This window comes from Elgaria multicarinata, chromosome 14 (genome assembly GCF_023053635.1).
Source record: "Elgaria multicarinata webbii isolate HBS135686 ecotype San Diego chromosome 14, rElgMul1.1.pri, whole genome shotgun sequence".
In the NCBI taxonomy this organism is placed as follows: Eukaryota; Metazoa; Chordata; class Lepidosauria; order Squamata; family Anguidae; genus Elgaria; species Elgaria multicarinata.
In genome coordinates, this window is record NC_086184.1 from 32244505 (window position 1) to 32269502 (window position 24998).

General features: G+C 49.2%; 1 protein-coding gene across 1 annotated transcript in view; it reads left to right on the forward strand.

The window, feature by feature from the left end:
- The first annotated feature begins 2686 nt into the window (after positions 1-2686).
- Positions 2687-24998, forward strand: part of WTIP (WT1 interacting protein) — a 76406-nt gene continuing 54094 nt past the window's right edge. Inside the window, exon 1 of the mRNA XM_063141481.1 lies at positions 2687-3794. Coding sequence (XP_062997551.1) covers positions 2687-3794 — 1108 coding nt within the window. The remainder of the gene's footprint in view (positions 3795-24998) is intronic.

Consider the following 24998-nt stretch of genomic DNA (forward strand, 5'->3'; position numbering starts at 1 on the left):
GCAACCCCCACCCCCACATACTTGGACTTACCTGGGTTGGGAGGCAATTGAGTTTGCAAATTAATGCCTCCATAACCCTGGCAAAAAATAAAAATCCACACATTATTTTTGTTTATTTATAAATTTATGAATTGCCATTTAGCTCAAATAAGGCCTCCAAAACAACTTATAGTTAAAGCTGCAAGAACTTAAACTTATCTGGTAACAACATTCTTTGAATTCAAAGGGGAAGTGCCCTCCAGATGTGTTGGAATACAAATTCCAGCATCTCCCAGCCAGTTCTAGTAGTTGGGTGATGCTGGGAACTGTCGGCCAACGCATCTGGAGGGCACCAGGTTGGCTTACAATCCTGCTGCCACAGGAATATGGACTGGGAGTTCTTCCAGACGAGGCTGGAAGGCAGGCTGGGCTGAGAGTCCGTGGCTGGCCCGAAGTCACCCAGCGAGCTCCTGAGTCCCAGTCCAACACTGCAGCCACTGCACCACACTGGCTCTTGCGGGGGGTCCAGGCATTGCTGTCTTCCCTCCGCAGCCCTCCCATGTTCTACCAGGAAAGGAAATCTGTTAAGGGAGCAAAGGTGGGGGCTTGGCTCAAGGCCTTTGCCCTGGCAGCACTAGGAGCCCTCTGGGCGGAAGGAAGGAAGGAAGGAAGGAAGGAAGGAAGGAAGCCCCCTGCAGCTAGCCCTAACCCTGCCCCAACTTGGAGCCCTCTGGATGTTTTGGACTAGAATTCCCAGCATTCCTGACTATTTGGCTGTGCCAGCTGGGGCTGATGGGAGTCAAAGTCCAAAATGTCCGGAGGGCTCCAGGTTGGGGAAGGCTGGGCCCAGGGGATGGCAGCTTTTCCAAGTTGAAGAGCAAACCCCAGTGCTGACCTTTCTCCCGTCTCGCACCAATGGCACCGCTAGGGCACGGTTCACACAAACCCCAGCCAGCCCCACAGGGGAGAGATGTGCGAGTGTGCGAGGGGCATCGCCAGGCTCCTGGGAAGGCTGTTCATGCTGCTGCCACTGCAATTTGCACAGTTGGGTGGCCTAAACGCAGGGGCCGCCTTGATCACTCCAACCATCACTGGTCGGTACACCCCTGTCCCCTGAAGCATCAAGGGGTGACCTGCATGTGTGAAGGGCCCTCACAGACTGGGCCACAGAAGCGCATCTTGCATATTTGCCACCCACAGACACCACACAAACGCTTTCCAGTGAAATCAGCAGCTCGCATCAGCAGCTCCGGGGCTGATGCACAGAGCAGCCGGAGTCCTGGGGCACCTCAAAGCAGGGCTGTCGAACCTCTTTCGGCCTGAGGGCGGAATTGCGTTTTGGGGGGCCGCATTCCAGTGGTGGGCGGGACTGAAGGCAAAGGGGGCGGGGCCAAAATGCCAGCCCCTTTCAGCGTAAGGCTCCTACTAAGCCCCAGGAGGGGAAGTTCAACCTTTTAGGATGGGGGGGGGGGGAACTGCACAAAAGCCAGGAAGCCTCCAAATGACCGGGGGGGGGGGGAGCGGGAGGAAAGGGGTGTGGCCGTCGGAGGGGGGCTCAGAAGGGTGGATTTGGCCCATGGGCCTGAGTTCTTTAAAGGATTGCTTTGTAATTCTGTCAAGAGCTTTGCAAGGCCAGAACAGCTCATTGGAACAGGGCAGGTAAGTCAATGGAGGAAAATGCCTCCAGAAGGCAAGTTGAAAGCACGCGCACCTCGCCGCCCCCCCTCCCCCCGGCCGTGCAAAGGGCTCCTGGCGTAATGCAGCCAGCTGGGGGGTCCCAATGCGGCGGGCTGCGAGAGGTTCTGGGCCGCATCCAGGAGGCAGCAAGGCGGGGTGAGAGAGTAGCAGCGCCTCTCCGGGGGTGGGGGTGTAAAGCACAAAGCTCCCCCTCCCAGCTTTTAGGTGTCCTCACCCCCCCCCCCCACTTCCAGCTCCCCGAAACGGAAAGAGGAGCAGGAGCCAAGTCATGCGAAGGGAATGAGCGGGCGGGCGGGCGGGGGAGGCTTTTGCGCGCTCCAGCACTGAAGCGTCGCCCCCCCCCCCCCAGCCGCCCTGGCTGACTTGGTTAAAGTCATTGTTTGGCTTCAGCATTAACTGCATTCCAGAGGGACGCAGCGCCCCGTCTCCTTCCTCCTCGCATTCCTGCCCCACACAAAGAAGTCCCTCCCTCGCCTGCAGCGCGCACAAAGGAGGCTTCTGGGCGCGAGCCGCCTCGGCGCTCCGCTCCGCCACCTCCCTGCCGGTCGCCCCTCACGGCAGCGGCGTCTCTCGGAGCCCTACCGAGAAGACAGCAAGGCGGGGCGGGGGAGCAGCAGCAGGAGGAGGAGGGAGAGAGCGGCGGCGGCAGGCAGGCAGGCAGGCAGGGAAAGCCTCGAAGTGCAAATTCCTCCGCGCAGCGCGCCATTGACTGGCCGGAGCAACTTCTCCTTCGCGCAGGGCGGGCAAGTGAGACGGCGCCGCTTCCCCCGACGCGCCCGCCCGGCCGGCCTCGTGCCCACCCCGCCTCCGCCGCGGGTTCCTCCTGCGCCGGGCGGCCGCCGGTGCGTTGCGAGGCGAAGCCCTCGAGGCGGGATGCCCGTGAGGTGACTCGGGCGGGCGGGACGGAAGCGGCGGGCTGCCTTCGGCGCCACCTTCGCCGGCTCTCCGGGCGAGCGCCTGCTCGGATTCCTCCCGCCAGGGCGGCTGGACGGGCGGCGGCGACGGCGCCATGGAGAAGTACGAGGAGGGCTTGGTTAAAGCGAGCAAGCTGATGGCCGAGCTGGCGCTCTACGACGAAGGGCTCGGCCGGCGGCGGCGGAGGGAGCAGCCCGCGGCGGAGCTGGACGGGCGGGCCAAGAGGCAGCTGAACGGCGGCGGGGGCTGCGCGCTGGGCCCTCCGCCGCCCTACCCGTCGGGGGAGGCGTTGTCGCTCCTCCCGCCGCCGCGCTCCCTGAACGGCGGCGGCGAGGACGGCCCGTGCCCGCGCTCCGAGGTGGCGCTGCCTTGCTACAAACGCTACTCGGCCGAGGGCTACCCGCGCGGCAAAGGCGGCGGCGGCGGCGGCGGCGGGGCCAGCCCGCGGACCTCGACGTGTTGCGGCCCGGAGGCGAGCTGCCGCGGCGGCGGCGGCGCCTTGGCCAGCCCGCGGGGCAGCGTGGTGGCGGCACCCGGGGCCGTCGAGGCGGCGCTCAGCCCGCGCTCCAGCTACGCCAGCACGGCCAGCGACACCAGCAAGCACTCCAGCCCGCGCGCCAGCCTCACCAGCTCGTCGGACGGCGGCGGCGGAGGCGGCAGCAAGCCGAGCAGCAACCGCACCAGCGGCATCAGCATGGGCTACGACCAGCGGCACATCAGCCCGCGCTCCTCCTCGTCCTGCGCCGGAGAGCTGGAGGGGCCGGCGGCGCGCCACGGGCCGGCGGCGCCGGGGGGCGGCGGCGGCGGCGGCGGCGGCGGCGCGGCTCTGGTCAGCCCCCGCTCGAGCATCTCCAGCCACAGCTCGCGCAGCTCCCGCGGCTCGACGGGCGCCTACCCGGAGCTCCAGCTGCCTTCGCCGCGGGCGTCGATGCTGCCCGAGGACAGCCTGCTGCTGCTCGTGCCGTCCGCGGAGCCGATGACGGACGGCTACCCGCGCCTGCACGCCCACTCCCCGGCGGCGCTGGGCCCCGACGCCGCGCTGCCCTTCGCCGCCGCCAAAGGGGCGGCCTCCAAGTTCCGCGTCCCCTACCAAGTGACGCCGTCCAGGGACAGTGGCCCCAGCCAGGTGGAGAGACGGCTGGAGGCGCTCACCCTGGAGCTGGAGAAGGAGCTGGAGATGCACATGAAGAAGGAGTACTTCGGTGAGTGCCTTTGGCCGGGCAGGGGCGAGCCGTGGGTCCTGGCCGCCCAGCCCAGCCCAGCCCGTCCCTTGCTCCCGCGATGCCAGCCCAGCCCCACCGCCACCCTCCACCTGCCATCATCCGGTCGTGCCGGAGCCCTTCATCATTCCCACTCACCGGAGCCCCTGCAGAGTTGGGGTTTCTATGGCAGCCACTGCTCAGAAGGGAGCTCTGGGAGTTTTGCGGGGTTGGCGAGCTAGAACAGCCTTCTCCACCTGGTGCCCTTTCCAGATGTGCTGCAGTACTCCTTCCAGCGTCCCCCAGCCAGACACGGGGGATGTAGTCCAGCACATCTGGAGAGAGCACCAGGTTGGGGAAGGTGGCGCTAGTCAGTGCACTCAGGGCTGTCGTTTCTCGCATGAAGCCAGATTTCCTCCGAGGGTGATGGGTTGTTTCAGTATCTCTGCCCCTTTCCAGAGTCTCGCAAGCAAAAGGAGAAGGAGTTTGGGGCAGCAAAGGCACCAGAGGCCAGGAGACGAGGGTGAGCAAATGCAGCCAGCGTTTAACATGTCCATGGTGTCTTGCAGCGCACCAGCTTTGGTTCTTGGCTACCTGCACCTCTTGTGTTAGCCCCAGGCAACCCTTACAGTGCTGCGGAAACTCCTGTTCTTTAGCTCTTGAGTGTGGAAGAAAGGACTGCTCCGTTCTGCTGTCCTTTCCAAGGGTTGCCAACTTACCTGTTGCAGCTGCCTTGTTTTTTAGATCAGTTCCCTATCTACACCAAGCAGAATATAACACTTTTAAAACAGTATGAAAACGGTAAATGTAATGTGGCCTGGGCCTGAACAGTTGTCATAACCCTTATGAACCGTTATAAGCAGTAGTGTAGATCCTGCCCCTGTGGACTTGAGATTTGGAGTATGCATCCTCTCTGAGCCTGGCTAGTTTTGCAGTCAGATTCCTCTCTGACAACTGTCCTACTCTTATCCTGGGTGATTTCAACATTCATGTGGATGACCCTCAAGATGCTGCAGCTCTACGATTTCGCTCATTATCTTCCTCTTATGATCTTAAGCTTTGGTCTGATGCACCCACACATTCCCTTGGACACTGTCTGGATCTTGTTCTCACTCGGAATTGCTCTGTGTTGGACTTTTCTACTGCTCACTTTCCGCTGTCAGATCATCACCTAGTTTCTTTCAATATTACTCATAATCCTCCTCCTTCACGTCCCGCTTCTCGCTCTTGTCGTGACTTGCAATCTATCAATTACGAGGCTTTTTCCCAGTCCCTAGCCTCCTCCCTTCCTTCTGTCTGTTCGGCTGTCTCCTTGGACTCAGCTGTCTCCTTCTTTAATTCCTCCTTATCTTCAACTCTTGATAATCTTGCTCCATCTACAACTCGGATAGTTCGCCCTTCTCAACCCCAACCGTGGCTCACCTCTTCCCTCCGCTACCTTCGCTCTTGTTCCCGGGCAGCTGAACGCCTTTGGCGTAAGACCAGGGACCGGGCAGACTTTGTCCATTACAAATTTGTACTTTCCTCTTTCTCTTCTGCCATCTCACTGGCCAAACAGCAGTACTACTCAACGCTGATCCAGTCAAATGCTAGGCATCCTCAGCGGCTCTTTGCGTCCTTCAATTCTCTTCTGAAGCCTAATCCGCCATCTCTCCCCGCCTCTCTGTCTGCTAACAACTTTGCCTCTTTTTTCAATGCTAAAATCCAAACTATCCGCTCTGATCTGGCCAGCTCTGCTCCTCTTCCAGTTCCTGTTCCTCATCTGTCAGCTCCTCCTGCAAATTTCTCTGCGTTTCCTTCGGTCTCTGCGGATGAACTGTCTACAATACTGCGCTCTTCGAAGCCTTCCACTTGTTCTCGTGATCCGATTCCTTCTCGCGTCTTTATTAATCTTATTCCTGCTATCCTCCCTTCCTTGCTACATATTATTAATCTTTCTCTGTCCTCTGGTTCATTTCCTTCTGCTTTTAAACATGCTACAGTCTCTCCCATTCTCAAGAAACCTACTCTTGATAGGCTATCTCTGTCTAACTACCGACCTGTCTCTTTGTTGCCGTTTGTTTCAAAGATCCTGGAGCGTGCGGTCTACTCTCGCTGTCTTGACTTTCTTTCTAGTAACTCTGCTTTGGATCCATTTCAATCTGGATTCCGTCCTCTGCATTCCACCGAAACAGCCCTTACTAAGATCACCAATGATCTCCTTACTGCCAAGTCTAAAGGCCATTATTCCGTTCTTATTCTCCTTGATCTAACTGCAGCCTTTGACACGGTTGATCATGATCTTCTCTTAGATTCCCTTCATGACCTTGGATTTTGTGGCTCTGTCTATAACTGGTTTGCCTCCTATCTAGCGGGTCGCTCTTTCAGCGTGTTGACTAATGGCAGCTCGTCTTCCTCCTTTCCCCTTTCAGTAGGGGTTCCGCAAGGCTCGGTGCTTGGCCCGTTGTTGTTTTCCTTATACATGTTGCCCTTGGGCAAGCTTATTCAATCTCATGGTCTCCAATATCATCTGTACGCCGATGATACACAACTATATCTGTCATCTCCGGAACTTTCTCCTGATGTTCACGATCGTATCTCGGCATGTCTTTCAGATATCTCAGCTTGGCTGCTTCATCGTCGCTTGAAGCTTAACATGGCAAAGACTGAATTGCTTGTTTTTCCTCCTAAACCTTCTCCTCATCTCTCATTCTCTCTTACTGTCAATGATGTTACGCTTACTCCGGTCAAGGAAGCTCGTAGCCTTGGCTTTATCTTCGACTCCTCACTCTCCTTTATTCCTCATATTGAGGCAGTAGCTAAATCTTGTCGATTTTTCCTGTATAATATTGCCAGGATTCGATCATTTTTGTCTGTCCCTTCTGCCAAGACGCTTGTTCATGCACTGGTTATTTCACGGTTGGACTACTGCAACCTTCTTCTCTCTGGCCTTCCTTCTTCTCACATCAGCCCGTTGGTTTCTGTTCACCACTCTGCCGCAAAGATCATCTTCTTAGCACGCCGCTCCGACCATGTTACTCCGCTTCTGAAATCTCTTCATTGGCTTCCAATTCACTTCAGAATCCAATATAAACTTCTCCTGTTAACCTTCAAAGCTTTTCACGGTCTAGCTCCTTCCTATCTCTCCTCTCTCATCTCACACTATTGCCCCGCTCGTGCTCTTCGCTCCTCTGATGCCATGTTTCTCACCTGCCCAAGGGCCTCTACTTCCCTTGCTCGGCTTCGTCCATTTTCGTCTGCTGCCCCTTACGCCTGGAACGCTCTTCCAGAACATTTGAGAACTACAAGTTCAACCACAGCTTTTAAAGCTCAACTAAAAACTTTTCTTTTTCCTAAAGCTTTTAAAACTTGATGTTGTGCAGACTTCTACTGTTACTTTCTACTGTTAGTTTTTCCCTACCCTGTGCCTGCTTACCCTTCCCTGTACCTGTTGGCATTCTCTTCCCCTCCTTATTGTTTTACTATGATTTTATTAGATTGTAAGCCTATGCGGCAGAGTCTTGCTATTTACTGTTTTACTCTGTACAGCACCATGTACATTGATGGTGCTATATAAATAAATAAATAATAATAATAATAATAATAATAATAATAAAGAAGTTGAGAGAGATTTGTAGCACTAGTTAAGACTGCAATGCTAAATGCAGTTACAAGAGAGTAACTTGCTTTTGTCTATGCATACATAGGATTTGTTCTCCATGGATACTTAAGTGGTATGTTCTGATGCTTTTGATGAAACACACTTCCAGCTAAATCCAGCGTGTTGAGCCTCTATCAGCCAGAGGGCCAAATTCCATCCCAGTGGTGGGCGGGGCTGAAGAAAAAGGGGCGGGCAACAAACAACTGCATATTTTAGCATGAAGTTCCTACTGCCGGTAACTGAGCCTCGGGAGAGCCATTTCAACCTTTTAGAATTGGGGAAAAACACTAAAGCCAGGAAACCATGCAATGACTGATGGTTAGAGGAAAGGAGGTCACGGGGGGTGGGGGTGGCCATGGAGGGCCATATTGGGACCCCCAGCGGCCAGATTTAGCCCCTGAGCCTGTTCTGCACCCCTGAGGTAAATGGTTATTGGGATTCCATCCTCAACTTGCGTAGTTCTCAGTATTCTGCATTGTGGATGAAGCTACTAGTCCTGTTGAATCTGCTAGTCCTGACCCTATTTGGATGACGTACTCAGCCCCACAGTGGTGAAGCGTTTTGACCTAAACTTTATGACTTAGCATGTCATGTGCACCATTCCTAACCGTGGTGGCTACATAACCACAGTTTAAGCATGCTCACTAAGCATTTGCTGCAAAAGGGTGAGCGGCTGAACCATGGCTTAGTGTGTTGTCTGAACAGGCCCACTTCGTTTCTTGTTGACAGCGCAACTAATGGTGGTCTGGTGGATTTCATAGAATCCCTTAGGAAATTTCTGCAGAAATGTCCCCAAAATTGCCAGATATTTCTGATAAGACCCTGGGAGGTTTTCTGGGGGCTTGAAATAAACTCTCCTGCAGTGAGCAACCCGTTGTGTCGTGTCTTAGTCCAGTTCCTCCCTTGCAAAATAACAACTAGCGCGGTCTGCTTCACATGGATGTTGTAAGACTGAATCTGTTAAGAGACTGTCAAGTGCTTAGTAAAATGAAAAGCTCCACGTAGGTGACAAGTCAGAGTTGCAAATAGCCACTTGCCAGCTTGCCTCTAGTGGCCCAGAATCGCCTTCAGGCAATCAGGCAACAGAGCTATTGAAGCTGGAAGACAGTTAGTTCTTCCTACACACTCATCTTTCAGGCTGGTGAGATGCCCATGCTTCTGACTTCCGTAGTTATGCATGGACAAACAAACCGTAATACATAGATAAATAGGTTAGGGATGTTCATTTGATTTATTTGCCAGGCCGTATGACAAATGACCCAAAGCATTCCGCCTCCTGCTGTCCCCCAAAATTCCTACCCAGACAGCTCTGCACTCTTCCTGGGATGGGATGGCGAAAGGGAGGAGCGTGTGGCTTGTGCTTTGCCTGGCACCAAATGGCAGCCACCACTCTTGTGCAAAGTAATTTGTCCTAAGCAAAGGGCCCTGATCATGACTCAAGGTGAGGGCTTTTGGGGCAGGTGTGTGGATTTTGACCATTAAGGACAGCGGAGATGGACGCATCTGTCCCACAATGCACTATGCATTCTTGCTGTGGATGTTCTCCTGCACAAAACTCCTTGCGATGAATGGGCAGTGTGCAAGAGCGTTCAATAGCGGCCTTGTTCAGCTTCCTTCCTTGTGGAAATTAGTTGGCTGTGCAAGGGAGGGTGGGAGAGTTTCTATCTTGGGCACCGACATGCCCAGTGGTGTGAACGCCCTTGGTCCTGGTGACCTCGACTTGTTTGCCTGCACAGCCTCTTCGCAAGCTCTCCTGGAGCATACGAGATCTGACGACAAGGCGGCATTTTCCCTCCCCACATCCTGTCATTGCTCTCCTCCCAAGAAGTAAACGTCTTCTGATTTCCTGGCTGCAGTCAGCATCTGCAGTAATCTTTGCGCCCAGAAATACAAAGTCTGTCACTGCCTCCACGTTTTCTCCCTCTATTTGCCAGTTATCCATCAAGCTGGTTGCCATAATCTTGGTTTTTTTGAGGTTTAACTGCAACCCAGCTTTTGCACTTTCTTCTTTCACCTTTGTCATAAGGCTCCTCAGCCCCTCCTCGCTTTCAGTTAGGCACGCTTTCACGTGCTAGGCAGGCTAAAAAGCCTGAGAAATGATTCTGTCGAAGGGCAGCCGATGGAATGAAAGGTGACTGACAATCTGGGAAATACAAAACAGATTTTGCACAAACCACACATCCCTGGGTTAACCATCTTGGTTAATATCCATTAAAATGCAGAAGCCAGGACACCTGCTCCATTTTTCAGGACAAGTGGCAGTGGAGAGGGAAAATTAATCTCATCCAGTTGTGAAATATTGTGTATTGCGCTCTGTGTAACATTTCCTCTATGCACGTGAGCTCAAGGATAACTTGCAAGGAAGTCCCACAGCCTGGCTTGCCTGTCAGTAGGTGCAATGACATTTCTGCTTATGAGCGGTGGCAGTTTCTTGGAATGGCATGAAGCATTATGGAGAAAAGAGCTCATTTGTTGCTCAGATTGACTTCTGGGCAGCAAAGTTGGGTTGAAAAGTAATGTTATGAATAAGATGTTGTTTTTAATCTAGATTTTATCACCCTTTTTTGACAGAAAGGTAGGATATTTAAAAAGTTGTGTCCTGTTTTTATATTTATCAGTTGTAGCTTCAAATTAGTATAACCTTTATCACAAGCAAAATACAATACTTGCAGCAGACTAGACAATAACTAGATTATGTGAATAACTGCCATCCCATCCATTTATTTTTTTGGTGGTTTATTATCACATTTCTGTTTTTGGAACAAATCTGGAAAATGCTTGGATTTATCTCAGATTCCGGGCTAAAGAAAACCTTAGTCCTAATTTGTAACTTTGCTTCAGAGGACGCAAGAAGAGAGCAAAGGCCTTGCTAGTCTACCATCCTCTTTTATATGGTGGGGAAACCGCGGGCAGGGCATCAAAGGTCCTAAAACCTGTTCCAATCATATGGGGATAAAGAGGTGGACTGGTTGGCAGAGACTGTGTGAACAGAGTTCTGGGCTAGATGGACACTTGGTCTAATCCAGCAGGGCTCTTTTTATGTTCTTAGGTTCCCCAAATGCAGAATTCACACAGAAGTAGACATAGTTCTTCCATGACATTTTTGTCTTCTGTCACCTGCACAATGTACCCAGAATTCAGCCTCTTACCACTTTCCATTTTCTTTATGGAAGGAACTCACAAACACACCTGGGGCATAAACTATCCCCTGAATGTATTGATTTTGCCATTGAGGTGTGCTTATGTCTGTTTATGTCCTCTACATTCATGAATAAGGGACATGAAGGTGCTTTTGCAAGCCGCTCCTGTGTGTTAGCCAACACTGGAAGAATAAATGTACTTTGCCAGTCTGGCTACGTTGACTCAGCCTTCCGTATTGCATCTCCAGACACTTGAATGCCTTCCAGAAGTGCTCTGTGTATCGGGGAAAACAGCTTGCATTCATGCAGTTGTTGGACTAGAGACCCAGAGTCCCTTAGCTCTGATCATCACCACTTTCCCACGGGAGGAAATTGCTGGGATGGTTTTAATCTTGTTCCCTTGCATTCCAATTCTTGGAGAGGAAAATGACAGCCTCATCTTGCAGGCTGAAACATCTTCCTGAAGCAGCAGCTACAACCTTCAAGAATGGTTACTGCTGGTGGAGAGAGAGCACTTGGAAGATGTTGGAACTAGTGAAGGGGGTTTTCTGGAACATTTTGAATTGGGGTAACTTGCCGTATAATGGGGGTCATTTTCATCACAACTTTTGCTGCTTGCGTTGGGAAATTGTCTGATGCCCTTGACTCTCTAGGGCTTAGAGAATAATCTAATTTAGCACGATTATTTTACTTGTACTTAGCAAACACAAAGCTAAAAAAAGAACCTTGTGTTACTTTTTGCCCTGTGGGATTCCTCTGGACACACATGCTGTGCCTCTGGTGGACAGGATCACACCCACAGTCTGCGGAGTGGTTAATCTTGCTTCTGCCCCTGTTAGAATGCTTCTGCTGAAACCTCAGTCCATATCTCTTTAGCATTTTGTGTATGTTTACAGTCAGTAATGGGATCAGCAGTATGAGCCAGCAAAGAAATAGCCAAAAGCTACCATGTTTTCTTTGTGCCTTTAAATATTTGTCATCTGATGAATAACGTAACTTCTGATGTTTCTAATATTTGGATTATCTGCCTGGAAATAGGAGGGCATCTCCCATGCAGATCATCAGACTGCGTTGCTTTAAATGAACCCTCCCAACCTGGTGCCCTCCAGATGTGTGGAACTGCAGTCCAACACATCTGGAGGGCACCAGGTTGGGGAAGATTGGTTTAAAAGCACACACAAGTGGTTTTGCTTTTGTTGACTTGCTGGATCCAGCAGGAACATGACTGTCCCCTGGAAAGAGTATGAAGCGAAGAAAATATATGGGGCGTAGCCCAGTTGGAACTCTATTCCATGAAAGAGGACAGCTGCCAAAAGATTTTAGAATGTAAAATTTATGTGAGATCTTCACTCATCTAATGTGAAGAATTTCAGCCTAAGAACCTGAGCTAATCCCCCACCTTGCCTCTGGAGCTGTGGGGATGTTCTTCACCTGTAGATTGAGAAATGGAGCCTGCCCCCTAACCTCTTATTGGGATGACTGTAATGCATTGTACCAGGGGCTTGTCTTTGAAAACGGCCTGGAAACTTTGGCTGTTCCAAAATAGGGCAACGAGATTGTTAATGTGGACTGCTCAATATCTTCATATTACAACCGTGTTTTTGTGTAATGTCATGTACTGGTTTTCAGTTTGCTTCTGGGCCCAATTCAAAATGCTGGCATTAACTTCTAAAGCCTTAAATGGCTTGGGACCAGGTTACATGGATTGATCTGCAGAGGCCCTTCTCCAAACGAGATTAGGGTGTATGTGTGTGTGTGTGTGTACACCAGCTGTTCATTGCAGGGTTGTATCACAGTCATCACTAACAGGCAACTTGATGTTCACCTGCTCCCATGGTGATCTTGGCTCCACTTCTCAGTTTTTCCAGAATATCCCTGACTGCTTTTATCGCATTTTTCCGTCTCTCTCGCTTCTATTCTGAAGAACGTTTGCAGTGTGGCCCCCGCCTTTGCGAGGTCATTGCTCTCCACCAAACTGCCAATCAGCTGTGAGGGACGTGTGCATGGGCATCAGTGTGTTTTACCGCTGAGTGTTTTTAAAATTATTATTACAACCATATCTCTGCATATTCGATGGAGTTCCTATTCCCCCCATGTGTGGCTGCTTGTCTGCGCATCCCTCACGAGTCATTAAAAAGCCCAAAAAAACTCTGTCCCATAGCCATCTGCCTGGCCCCGCCCACTTCTACTGTTACACATGAGGAAGCGCCATAACGGCGCAACAGCACTCCTTTAATTGCAGTAAAGACCAGTCACGCGTGCCCCGTGAGGGGCGATCACAGAAGCGGGGAACATTTGGGAGCATGCCTCTTCTGTTGTGAAAGGGATGCAGATGTAGATTAGCCCTTAGTGGGTGGCTATTAAGGAAAGGGCCTTTTCAGTGGTGGCCCTCCTCACAGAGTTTCTACATTGTGTTCTTTTCGGTGCCTGTTGAACTCCTCCTCACCCCACTTTTTAAATCTTCAGTTTTGCTAAAAAGATGTATTGCTATCTTTTTAGATCTTTGTAGTGCTGCTCTTACTCTGGTTTTATTTTGCTTTGAACGTAAATTTTTTAAATGTTTATTTAATGATATTTATGAATTTGCCTACATTACTGATGACTTCATACAGAAAACAAGATTACCTTCCTGGGAATTCCTATTGGAAAAAGTATGTTTGCAGTAGGCGCAAAAGAACCTGATGGGGCCTATCTAATTCATAGCGCCAGGGAGTGCCGGAGAGTGGGCACTGTGATATGAAAGGCCCTATCCCAAAGCCATCATAGGCCAGGCCTCCGAAATGTTGGGCACCACCCAGGAGGCATCTTTTGATGAGCTCAGCGACTGAGCAGGCCGGGAGGGGGTGGGGCAATCTCTTCAGCAACCTGGCTCCGTTATGTTATGTTATTGTATTAATGGTTTTAAGTTTTGAACGGTCCAAAATTTAAAACATTTGGGACAGACAAGAGGAGGCCTTTCTTCAGAGATCACATAACGATTTTATGACATTCACCACTGCGTTGTACGGTGATGGCGAGGAGCTTCGGTGGGTTACAGCCAGGGTGTTGAACCTCTTTCAGCCTGGGAGCCTCGTCCCACTTCAGAGGCATCCTCGGGGCCATAAACCAGCGGTGGGTGGCGCTGAAGGCAAAGGGGCCATTTGGGGAACGCTGGAGGTTCTGTGCCTGCAGAATTATCATGGGTTTGTGGAGGACAGGTGTATTGATGGCTGTGGGCCCCAGGGCACCTGATGCTGGGATGAAACAGCTGTTACAGTCATGCCTGGCTTGCAGGTGTACCTTTGGGCCATGGAGTCTGGTGGCTGCGATGTCCTTTGGGGCAGTGAATCCACTCTGGATTTCAGTTGCAGCCAGTTGGAACGCTAAAGGATCTGTCCAAGGTGCTGAAATGGCTTCAGCACTTAGATAGCTCCTTTAGAGTTCTGACTGGTTGTGATGGGGGATACTTGGCTCAGCAATACTACAAATGAGAAGGATCTTGGAGTTGTTGTAGATTGCAAGGTGAATATGAGCCAACAGTGCGATACGGCTGCAAGAAAGGCAAATGCTATTTTGGGCTGCATTAATAGAAGTATAGCTTCCAAATCACGTGAGGTACTGGTTCTTCTCTGTTCGGCCCTGGTTAGGCCTCATCTAGAGTATTGCGTCCAGTTCTGGGCTCCACAATTCAAGGAGGACGCAGACAACCTGGAGCATGTTCAGAGGAGGACAACCAGGATGATCAGGGGTCTGGAAACAAAGCCCTATGAGGAGAGACTGAAAGAACTGGGCATGCTTAGCCCGGAGAAGAGAAGACTGAGGGGAGACATGAAAGCACTCTTCAAATACTTAAAAGGTTGTCACACAGAGGAGGGCCAGGATCTCTTCTCGATCATCCCAGAGTGCAGGACACAGAATAACGAGCTCAAGTTAAAGGAAGTCAGATTCCGGCTGGACATCAGGAAAAACTTCCTGACTGTTAGAGCAGTACAACAATGGAACCAGTTGCCTAGGGAGGTTGTGGGCTCTCCCACACTAGAGTCATTCAAGAAGCAGCTGGACAACCATCTGTCAGGGATGCTTTAGAGTGGATTTCTGCATTGAGCAAGGGGTTGGACTCGATGGCCTTGTAGGCCCCTTCCAGCATTACTATTCTATGATTCTATGATTGAATCCCAGAGCAGCTTCACACTCACCCCCAACTGACATTGGAGCCACCAGACTCCACTGCCTTTGGACCAGTCCTAGCAGACCTCCTCTTATGCCATCCTGCTGGGAGGCTGTGCGGGGGCCCTGCTCATACCCAAACTACAGGCCACTCTAATCATGTACTGTAGCTCAGGGTTATCTTTTTATTTTCTCTAGTGTAAGTGTGAACAACCCCAGTTTGGGTTGGGACCACTACACTCCAGGACAGAAGGATTACACCTTAAAAAAGATTTTTTTTTTTGTTAATGCCCTTATTGGTGGGGGGGGGGGAAGGTATTTTAGAAACCAAATGGTGGTGATCGAGTGTGGTGCTCCCAATCCAAATTGGAGCCCTGCACACTTACACTAGTGTAAATATAAAAGATAATCCAGAGCTTCATGCTACTCAATTAGCACAACACGTAATTTGGCTCTAGGGCTGCGATCCTATGCACATTTACCTGGGAGTAAAACTCATTGAACACAACGGGAGTTACTGCTGAGTAGGCACGCATGGGATTGCACTGTAATTCTTGGAACTGTGTTCTTGGAACTGTTCACTCAACTAACACAGCATCTGCTTAGTGGAACGGGAACAATGACCTACTATTTGCCATGCACAAATATTATCCCCAAATGATGGAAGCATCAATATTGCACATTTCATTTTCAGTACGTAACTTTGCCAAACAGAGCAGCAGTGTTTTCTTCCATTGACTCAGCAGCAAATACTGCTCTTAGTTCTCTTTCTCTGATTTTATATAATGAGGATTCCTTCATGCTCTTTGCCAAAGGTTTCTCAATTCTGTACTTAGAAAGTTAAGACAACTTGCTAAACTGTATCTAACCAAATTTAGTGAGTGATGCTGTTTATAAAAATCTGAATTTTTTTCTCATGGAATTTGGAATTCTCATGGAATTTTTTCTCATGGAATTTGGAATTCTCATGGAATTTTTTCTCATGGAATTTGGGTACTGGGCTGGGAAAGCTATGGTAAAATACCAAGGTCCAGCCTTAAGGCCAACTCTAGCATCTTGTTCAGCATCGGTTACGTTCTGTAAGAAAGGGATGGATGGAGGGTCTCTGGCTCACAGAGGTTCTCCATGGGGCCCATAGAGGTTCCCCCATGGGGCCTGCAGAGCCTCTCTGGATTCCTTCAGGAAGTGGGGCTTGAATCCTCCAGAAAGTGGGCCTTGAGGATTCCCAGCTCCTCTTTCCAACGTGTGATAATGGAGGATTCCTTTGGGAGGGCCAGCAGTGAATAGTGGAATTCCCTGTTATCTCCAGTCACGGATTGGAGATAACAAAGAGGATGTACAGTAGGCTCACATGATGCGAGGAACTTAGCCAGTAGTGGGAGAAGCAGCTCCTCCTAGTGCCAGTAGAGTTTTCCTTTGCACACCTCTTGCTGATGCCAGTGGGAACAGGAAGATGCTCATGAGCTGCTCCTCCCAGCAACGCCCGGGTCCCTTTCTCTGTGCTGAGAGATTCACGGAGTTCCACGGCCCTCTCAGCACGGAGAAATGCACAATAGGCATGGCAGCAGGGGTCATGACACCAGTGGATCTAACGTAGCCATAGCCGCTGACTGACCCGATGTAGGGCGGGGATTCAGCCCCCCCGCCCCCCACTGTAAGATAGGCCACAGCTAGACCTATGGTTTATCCTTGGATCATCCAGGGTTCGCCCCTGCCTGAGCACTGAATCCCCTGTGTGTCACCTAGATGAACAGGTTTGACCCCTGGGCGATCCAGGGATAAACCTTAGGTCTAGCTATGGCCATAGTTCCCCACCCCTGGTGTGAAGACTCTTGTGCTGTGGCGACGGGTGGAGTACAGGAAGGGGAGGCGGTGTGGCATCCTTTCTCCCCATTTCCTCATCCCTTCTGGAGCGTATGGGTCTGCCTTTGCCATTCCGTTGGCAGAGCCCTGGGAAGCTGCCAATAAGATGAAGAAGATTTTCCCAGAATGGAAGCGAGAGCAGCTGGCACAGCCAGAGAAGGGATTGAGCTGCCGGTCCTTGTCCTGCAGCATTTAAAGCCGCGCCTCCTCGCTTGTCCTCCCACCGGCAGCCAAATACATTTTTATTCAGGCAGGCCTCTGGTCTGGCGTGTAAGATGGTCTGCTGCTGACAGGAGGCTTCATTTGTTGGTGATGTTTATTTTTTCTGTTGTTTTGTATTTTTAATTGTGTTTTTAATTTATTCATTTATGTTAAGTTTTAAATAAGGTTTTTGTTGTTAATCTGGATATTATTGTTAGCTGCTTTGAGAGTCATTTTTTAGCAGAAAGACGAGAAATAAATTAATTTAAAAAGAAATAATCTCCCATCTGCTGCTACCAAGAGCAACCTGCCCCATACCTTTCTGCTTGAGGTAGATGCTTGTGCAGTAAGCCTCTATGCTACCATTATTATTATTATTACTACTACTACTACTACTATTATATTTATATCCTGCCTTTTTTCCTCCAAGGAACCCAAGGCAGACATACATAATCCTCCTCCTCTCTATTTTATCCTCACAACAACTCTGTGAGGTAGGTTGGGCTGAGAGTCTTACTGGCCCAAAGCCACCCAGTGGGTTTCTGTGGCTGAGTGGGGACTAGAACCCGGATCTCCTGACTCCCAGTCCAACACTTTTAGCCAGTACACCACACTGGCTCTCAGTAGCAGAGGCAGTATGCCTAGGTACACCACTTGCTGGGGAACACGGGTGGGAAGATGCTGTTGCACTGTAGTCGTGCTTCTGGGTCTGCTGTTGACAGCTGTTTTGGCCACTGTGAGGACAGAATCCTGGGCTAGATGGACCCTTGCTCTGATCCAGCCTCAGGGCTCTTCTGATGTTCTTACGTTCTTATGCCCAACTCCTGGCCACTATGTTTTCTTGCATGTGCTTGATCACATGTGGGTTTGTAAGAATACATTGCAGCTGGGACTGGGCCATCAACACTACCACAGCAGGCTTGATGGAAGGAAGGGTATTGTTAAACTGTGGAATCCACTACCACAAGATGTAACGATGAACACCGATTTGGAAAGCTATAAAAGGGGTTTGGACAAATTCATGGAAGATAGGGCTGTCAACGACTATTAGTCGTGATGGCTGTATATTAATTATCAGATGCATGATGCCTGAGTGTAAGGGTGCTATTGCATTTATTTACTCCTTGTGGGCTTCTCATAGGCAGCTGCTTGAGAACACAGGCCACACACACACTCACACACACACACAGGATAATACACTAGAATATATACAAATTCATGACAGAAGTAATATGCAATGACCAAACATTACAGTAAAACAACTTTAAAAACCCCAGTCATTGCCTATGAATGATGAAGAAGAGTAAAAGCTGCTTCTTAACCAACATGTGCAATGCACATTACTGCAATGCGTTATATGTGGGGCTGCCTTTGAAAACGGTCCGGAAACTTCAACTGGTACAAAACAGGGCAGCACGCTTACTAACAGGGACTGGCCGATGAGACCACATTACGCCAGTCCTTTTCCAGCTTCATTGGCTGCCAGTCCAGGCCCGGGCCCGATTCAAAATGCTGGTATTAACATTTAAAGCCCTAAACGGCTTGGGGCCAGGTTATCTGAAGGAATGCCTCCTCCCGTATGTACCTGCCCGGACCCTAAGGTCATCCTCAGGGGCCCTTCTCCGTGAGCCCCTGCCAAAGGAAGTGAGGCAGGTGGCTACCAGGAGGAGCAGGGCCTTCTCTGCTGTGGCATCCTGGCTGTGGAATGAGCTCCCTAAGGAGGTTCGCTTGGCACCTACATTATATGCTTTTAGACGCCAGGTGAAGACCTTTTTATTCTCCCAACATTTTAACAATCTATAAATACATTTTAACATGGTGTTTTAAATTTGTAATTTTGCATTGCTGCTGTTTTTATCTGGTTGAGCTTTTATATTGCATTTTATATTATGGTTTTATACTGTTGTTTTATACTTTGAATGGTTTAAATTTTTGTGAACTGCCCAGAGAGCTCCGGCTATTGGGCGGTATAGAAATGAAATAAATAAATAAATAAATAAATAAAATGTGCAACCTAATACTGATGCAGCATCTGAATTAGGTTGTACGCGTTGGTCAAGAAGCTTTGTGTCTTAAACAGTTTCTGGAGTGCCTGCAGCAAATCTAGCAAGCTTCCCAACACGTAGGTTCATGGGCAGCCCCTGATTCCACACAGCTCTATTTGAAATACTGTAAATGTGACATGCATGTCTTTCCTTCATGGAAGTAGCAGATAAGGAAATCATCTTGTTTTATTCCCAGAACAGAGCAGGAGACAACTGTGAGGAAAAACTAATGAAAAAAAAGTTTCATTATCTGGTTAGTGGCCTCTCTAGATTTATTTAGACTTATTTTCTTATAACCTCTTTAGGCCTTATTGATGCAACAGTTATAAGCTGCGGTGGCTGGGAGGGTGGTCTTTCCCAGTTCTGTGATTCACTCCCGGCCCAGCTATTTGGACTGGGCCTGGAGCCAGGCTGAGGCTCAACATCCACAGCTGCTTGGCTGTTGGGTAGGCCAGATCCTTGTAGGCCAGATCCTTGTAGGCCAGGCCAGATCCTTGTAGGCCAGATCCTTGTAGGGCAGATCCTTGACAGTTACCAGCTCCAGGATTGCAACTGGAAGGGCCAATTCATGCAACACATTTCTGAGGTGGGACCACAGCATCCACTTTTATCATGGAGAAGCCTGTCCTCATGAGAACATGCCAGAACTTTCTATGCCACAGAGGGACGCCACCTCAGAGCTTGATGAATTGGCGGTGGGGGCATAAACGTCCACAGGTCTGCTCCAAAACAAAAAAATGCACCCAACACCAATGTATTTTAAGTGTGCATTTTAAGACTTATGTGTCTCATAAGATGTTGGTGCTCCTGAAGTTCTTTCTAAATGATCTAAAAGCACACGCCCTTGCCTCCTCACCACCACCACTTGCTAGAAAGAAGCTTTTACAAAGCAGCTCTCTTTCTGACCTGTGTTTAGTTATTTTTACATGAGGGCAACATCAAAAGCCTTTCTATTGGAAACTGAGGAAGTAAAAAGCCTCCCCATGGGGGGCCTATGCCTTCGAACAGGTCACCTTGCCAATGAATCTTCATTCTTTTATAATGCACGCACAAGGTACTATCTTATCCTTCTTTAAATGCTGCCATTCCCAGTGAAGCATACTCTGGGATTTAAAGAAGGATTTTAATTCTTTAGCCCCAGAGTTCCTCATTCTTTCCACCTGTGTCACTATGGAGGAACTTCTGCAATCCCACAGCCTTTCAGTGTTTTATCTGCTGACATTCCTCATATCAATGATAGGAATGTTACCTTCTTGTGTTATTCCGGGCACCACTTCTTTGGCAAGAGAGGTTTTGCTTTGATGGCTTTTGCAGAAAAGTTGAGAGCAGTCTATTATGTGGCCTCTGAATTTTATTTCCATCGGTATGCAGAGACCTGGGCCTAATCTACACCTACAGCCCTTTTGAAAGGGAGGAGGGGTGATTGTGAGGTTTCCTGCTTCCGCTGTAGTTGCTCACGGGCCGCAAGTAAAGGAAAGCCGTTGCAGGAGGAGGGGTGTCCTGTCACGGCGGTTCCAAATGTGCATCACAGCAGTGGGTGGGACTGGACAGATGGGTACGGGGCACAGAATATTTTTTTTAATAACTTCTCTGAGATGTGCACCAGTGCAAATACACAGAAACGCCGGAGGGGGGGATAGGTACGGAAGATGCGCTCCTCCGCATTGATATGTTTGTGTTTTAAAAAAATATGTTCGGCGCCAAAACACACCAATAACCAATCAAAAACTGTGCCAAAAATGGCGGACTCCCACGCACGTCTGAAAGCGCTGGACATTTCCCTGACATCGGGTTGGCTGTTCACCGAGCTGGGAGCTCTTGCCGAACTGCAACAGTTGTGGGAGGGGGGGGGCACACTAGCCGCGGACTTCAGGATTGTAGAGAGAGAGACGGAAAAAATGCGACAAAAGCAGTCAGCGATATTCCTGAATAACTCAGGGGTCGACCCAAGATCATAGAATCATAGAATAGCAGAGTTGGAAGGGGCCTACAAGGCCATCGAGTCCAACCCCCTGCTCAATGCAGGAATCCACCCTAAAGCATCCCTGACAGATGGTTGTCCAGCTGCCTCTTGAATGCCTCTAGTGTGGGAGAGCCCACAACCTCCCTAGGTAGCTGATTCCATTGTCGCACTGCTCTAACAGTCAGGAAGTTTTTCCTGATGTCCAGCCGGAATCTGGCTTCCTTTAACTTGAGCCCGTTATTCCGTGTCCTGCACTCTGGGAGGATCAAGAAGAGATCCTGGCCCTCCTCTGTGTGACAACCTTTTAAGTATTTGAAGAGTGCTATCATGTCTCCCCTCAATCTTCTCTTCTCCAGGCTAAACATGCCCAGTTCTTTCAGTCTCTCTTCATAGGGCTTTGTTTCTAGACCTCTGATCATCCTGGTTGCCCTCTTCTGAACACGCTCCAGCTTGTCTGCATCCTTCTTGAATTGTGGAGCCCAGAACTGGACGCAATACTCTAGATGAGGCCTAACCAGGGCCGAATAGAGAGGAACCAGTACCTCACGTGATTTGGAAGCTATACTTCTATTAATGCAGCCCAAAATAGCATTTGCCTTTCTTGCAGCCATATCGCACTGTTGGCTCATATTCAGCTTGTGATCTACAACAATTCCAAGATCTTTCTCGTTTGTAGTATTGCTGAGCCAAGTGTCCCCCATCTTGTAACTGTGCCTTTGGTTTCTATTCCCTAAATGTAGAACTTGGCATTTATCCCTATTAAATTTCATTCTGTTGTTTTCAGCCCAGCACTCCAGCCTATCAAGATCACTTTGAAGTTTGTTTCTGTCTTCCAGGGTATTAGCTATCCCACCCAATTTGGTGTCATCTGCAAATTTGATCAGCGTTTCCTGAACCTCCTCGTCCAAATCATTAATAAAAATGTTGAAGAGCACTGGGCCCAGGACTGAGCCCTGCGGCACCCCACTCGTTGCCTCTCCCCAGTTTGAGAAGGTTCCATTGATAAGTACTCTTTGAGTCCGATTCTGTAGCCAACTGTGGATCCACCTAATAGTTGTTCCATCTAGCCCACTTTTAGCTAGTTTGTTAATCAGAATGTCATGTGGTACTTTGTCAAAAGCTTTGCTGAAGTCAAGATATATGACGTCCACAGCATTCCCACAGTCCACAAGGGAGGTTATCCTATCAAAAAATGAGATCAAATTAGTCTGACAGGATTTGTTCCTGACAAATCCATGTTGGCTTCTAGTAATCACTGCATTGGTTTCAAGGTGTTTACAGATTGACTTCTTTATAATCTGCTCCAGAATTTTCCCAGGGATGGATGTCAGACTGACTGGTCTGTGGTTCCCAGGTTCCTCCTTTTTGCCCTTTTTGAAGATAGGGACAACGTTAGCCCTCCTCCAGTCATCCGGCACCTCACCCGTCTTCCATGATTTTGCAAAGATAATAGACAAAGGTTCTGAGAGTTCTTCCGCTAGCTCCTTCATTACTCTTGGATGCAGTTCATCGGGCCCTGGAGATTTGAACTCATTCAAGGAAATTAGGTGTTCTTTGACCATTTGTTTATCAATCTCAAACTGCAATCCTGCCCCCTCAACTTCTGCTTCACTTTTTCCAGGGGGGGTCATAGACCCGCTTTTGGGAGAAGACCGAGGCAAAGTAGGAATTGAGCACTTCAGCCTTTTCTTTGTCATCTGTTATCAATTTGCCATGCTCATTAAGCAGCTGAACCACCATTTCTTTCCTCTGTCTTTTACTACTCACGTATCTGAAGAAAGCCTTTTTATTGCTTTTAGCATCCCTCGCTAATCTCAGCTCATTCACAGCTTTAGCCTTCCTGACGCCATTTCGGCACTTCTGCGCCACTTGTCTGTACTCTTCTTTTGTAGCCTGGCCTTCCTTCCACTTCCTATATGTATCCCTTTTTGTTTTCAGTTCATCAATAAGCTTTTTGTGGAGCCACATTGGTTTCCTCTGTTGTCTTCTATCTTTTCTCCTTGTTGGAATTGTTTGTAACTGTGCCTTTAAAATTTCATTTTTTAGATACTCCCACCCATCCTGCACTCCTTTTCTCTTTAGGCTCCCTTGCCACGGGACCTTACTTATTATAGTTCTGAGTTTATTAAAATCAGCTTTCCTAAAATCCAGAGTACGTGTATGGCTACGCTCGACTTTTGTCTCCTTCATAATCAAGAATTCAAGTATGACGTGGTCACTTTCCCCCAGAGTTCCCATAACTGCCACTTTATCCACTAAGTCATCCCTATTGGTCAATAACAAGTCAAGGATTGCGATCCTCTAGTTCCTTCCACCACTTTCTGTAGGAGAAAGTTATCACCCATACATGTCAGGAATTTCTTGGAAGGGCCGCTTTTGGCAGTAATGGTCTCCCAACAGATATCAGGGTAATTGAAGTCCCCCATCACTACTACATCACACTTCCTTGAAACACTGGTAATTTGTTTCTCAAAAGTTTCGTCCTCGTCTTCTCCTTGATTGGGTGGTCGGTAGTAGACTCCGATTATCATATTCTTTTTATTTCTAGCCCCATTTATTTTAATCCAGACGCTCTCGACGGGGCTCCCAATCTCATCCGCCTGTATTTCTGTGCAGGGATAGGTATTTTTAACATATAGTGCAACTCCACCTCCCTTTCTATTTCTTCTGTTCTTTTTGAACAAGTTATATCCTTCAATTGCTATATTCCAGTCATGGGAGTCATCCCACCAAGTTTCAGTTATACCTATCAAGTCGTATTTGCCTTCATGTAATAAGAGTTCAAGTTCATTCTGTTTGTTTCCCATGCTCTGGGCATTAGTATAGAGACATCGAAGACCATGTGTTTTATAGTCTGGCTTTGTTCCTACCTTGTTGCAGACACTATTTTGGGACACTGTTGGAGCTGTTCTCTGTACTGTGGTGCATTGGCCTTCATCCATTGTTGCCTCAAAATTTACGTCTCCCACCCCCGTAAGATTCAGTTTAAAGCCCTCCTGATGAAGTTCTTCATGCTGTGGCCGAACTCATTCTTTCCAGCCCTTGTGAGGTGCAACCCATCCCTTGCCAGCAGTCCATGTTCCAAGTAGCGTAGCCCGTGGTCCCAGAATCCAAAGCTCTCACGACGGCACCACCTTTGAAGCCAGTCGTTCATCCGGAGTATTTTTCTTTCCCTTTCTAATCCTCTTCCAAGAACCGGGAGGATGGATGAGAAAACTACCTGGGCCCCAAAGTTCTTCAGTTTCCTTCCCAGAACTTCAAAGTCTGAAATGATTTCTTCATAGCTCTGCTTGGCGACATCATTTGTTCCCACATGGATGAGAAGAAAGGGGTATGTGTCCGTTGTCTTTATGAGCTTCGGTAACCTTTCAGTCACATCTCTAATCTGTGCTCCAGGGAGACAGCACACCTGGCGAGTCCATGGGTCTTCACGACATACTTGGGTTTCAATCCCACGCAGCAGGGAGTCTCCCACAACGACTACTCTTCTCTTCTTCTTGGTTGACCTACCTTCTGTCCCTTGGTCACTGTTGCATGGTGTCTCCTGTACTTCCTCCTCTGCAAATTGTCCTTCAGTCTCATTCTCCAGAAGCTGAAAGCGGTTGCTTAACTCCAATGGCCCCACCGGTGCAGAACGCCCTCTAATTCCTCCTCTCCTAACTGTCACTCTTTTCCAAGGAGTTTCCTCTTCACTGGCTTTCCTCCCCTCAGCATACTCCACTTCTGCTTCAGCTGGCTGTTGTTCTTCAATCTCATGTGCTTCTTGTTGCTGTTGCAGTTCCACCGTTCGGTCTAAGAACTCCTCGACTTCTCTTATTCCTTGGAGGGTGGACACTCGCTGCTCAAGTCCCCTCACTTTTTCTTCCAAAAGTGCCACCAGCTTGCACTTGTTGCAGGTATACGCCATGTTGAGCTCAGGCAGAAACACGAACATTGCACACCCTTTGCAGGTCACCACCTCTAGGGACTCACTGTGGGAGCAGGTGACTGTCATGTAGGGTTGACCTCAATATTATTCAGGAATAAATGGCTGGTGTAGACAAGCCCTTAGAATCTTATATACACTACTTTTAAAAATGTATAAAGCGCCATCCATCACTATACAAAGTAACATACATTTTTTTAAAAAGGCAGGCTCCAGGCCCAGGCAGGGCTGCCCAGAGGAATCTGGGGGCCTGAGGCAATGGAATGTGTGTGTGTGTGTGTGTG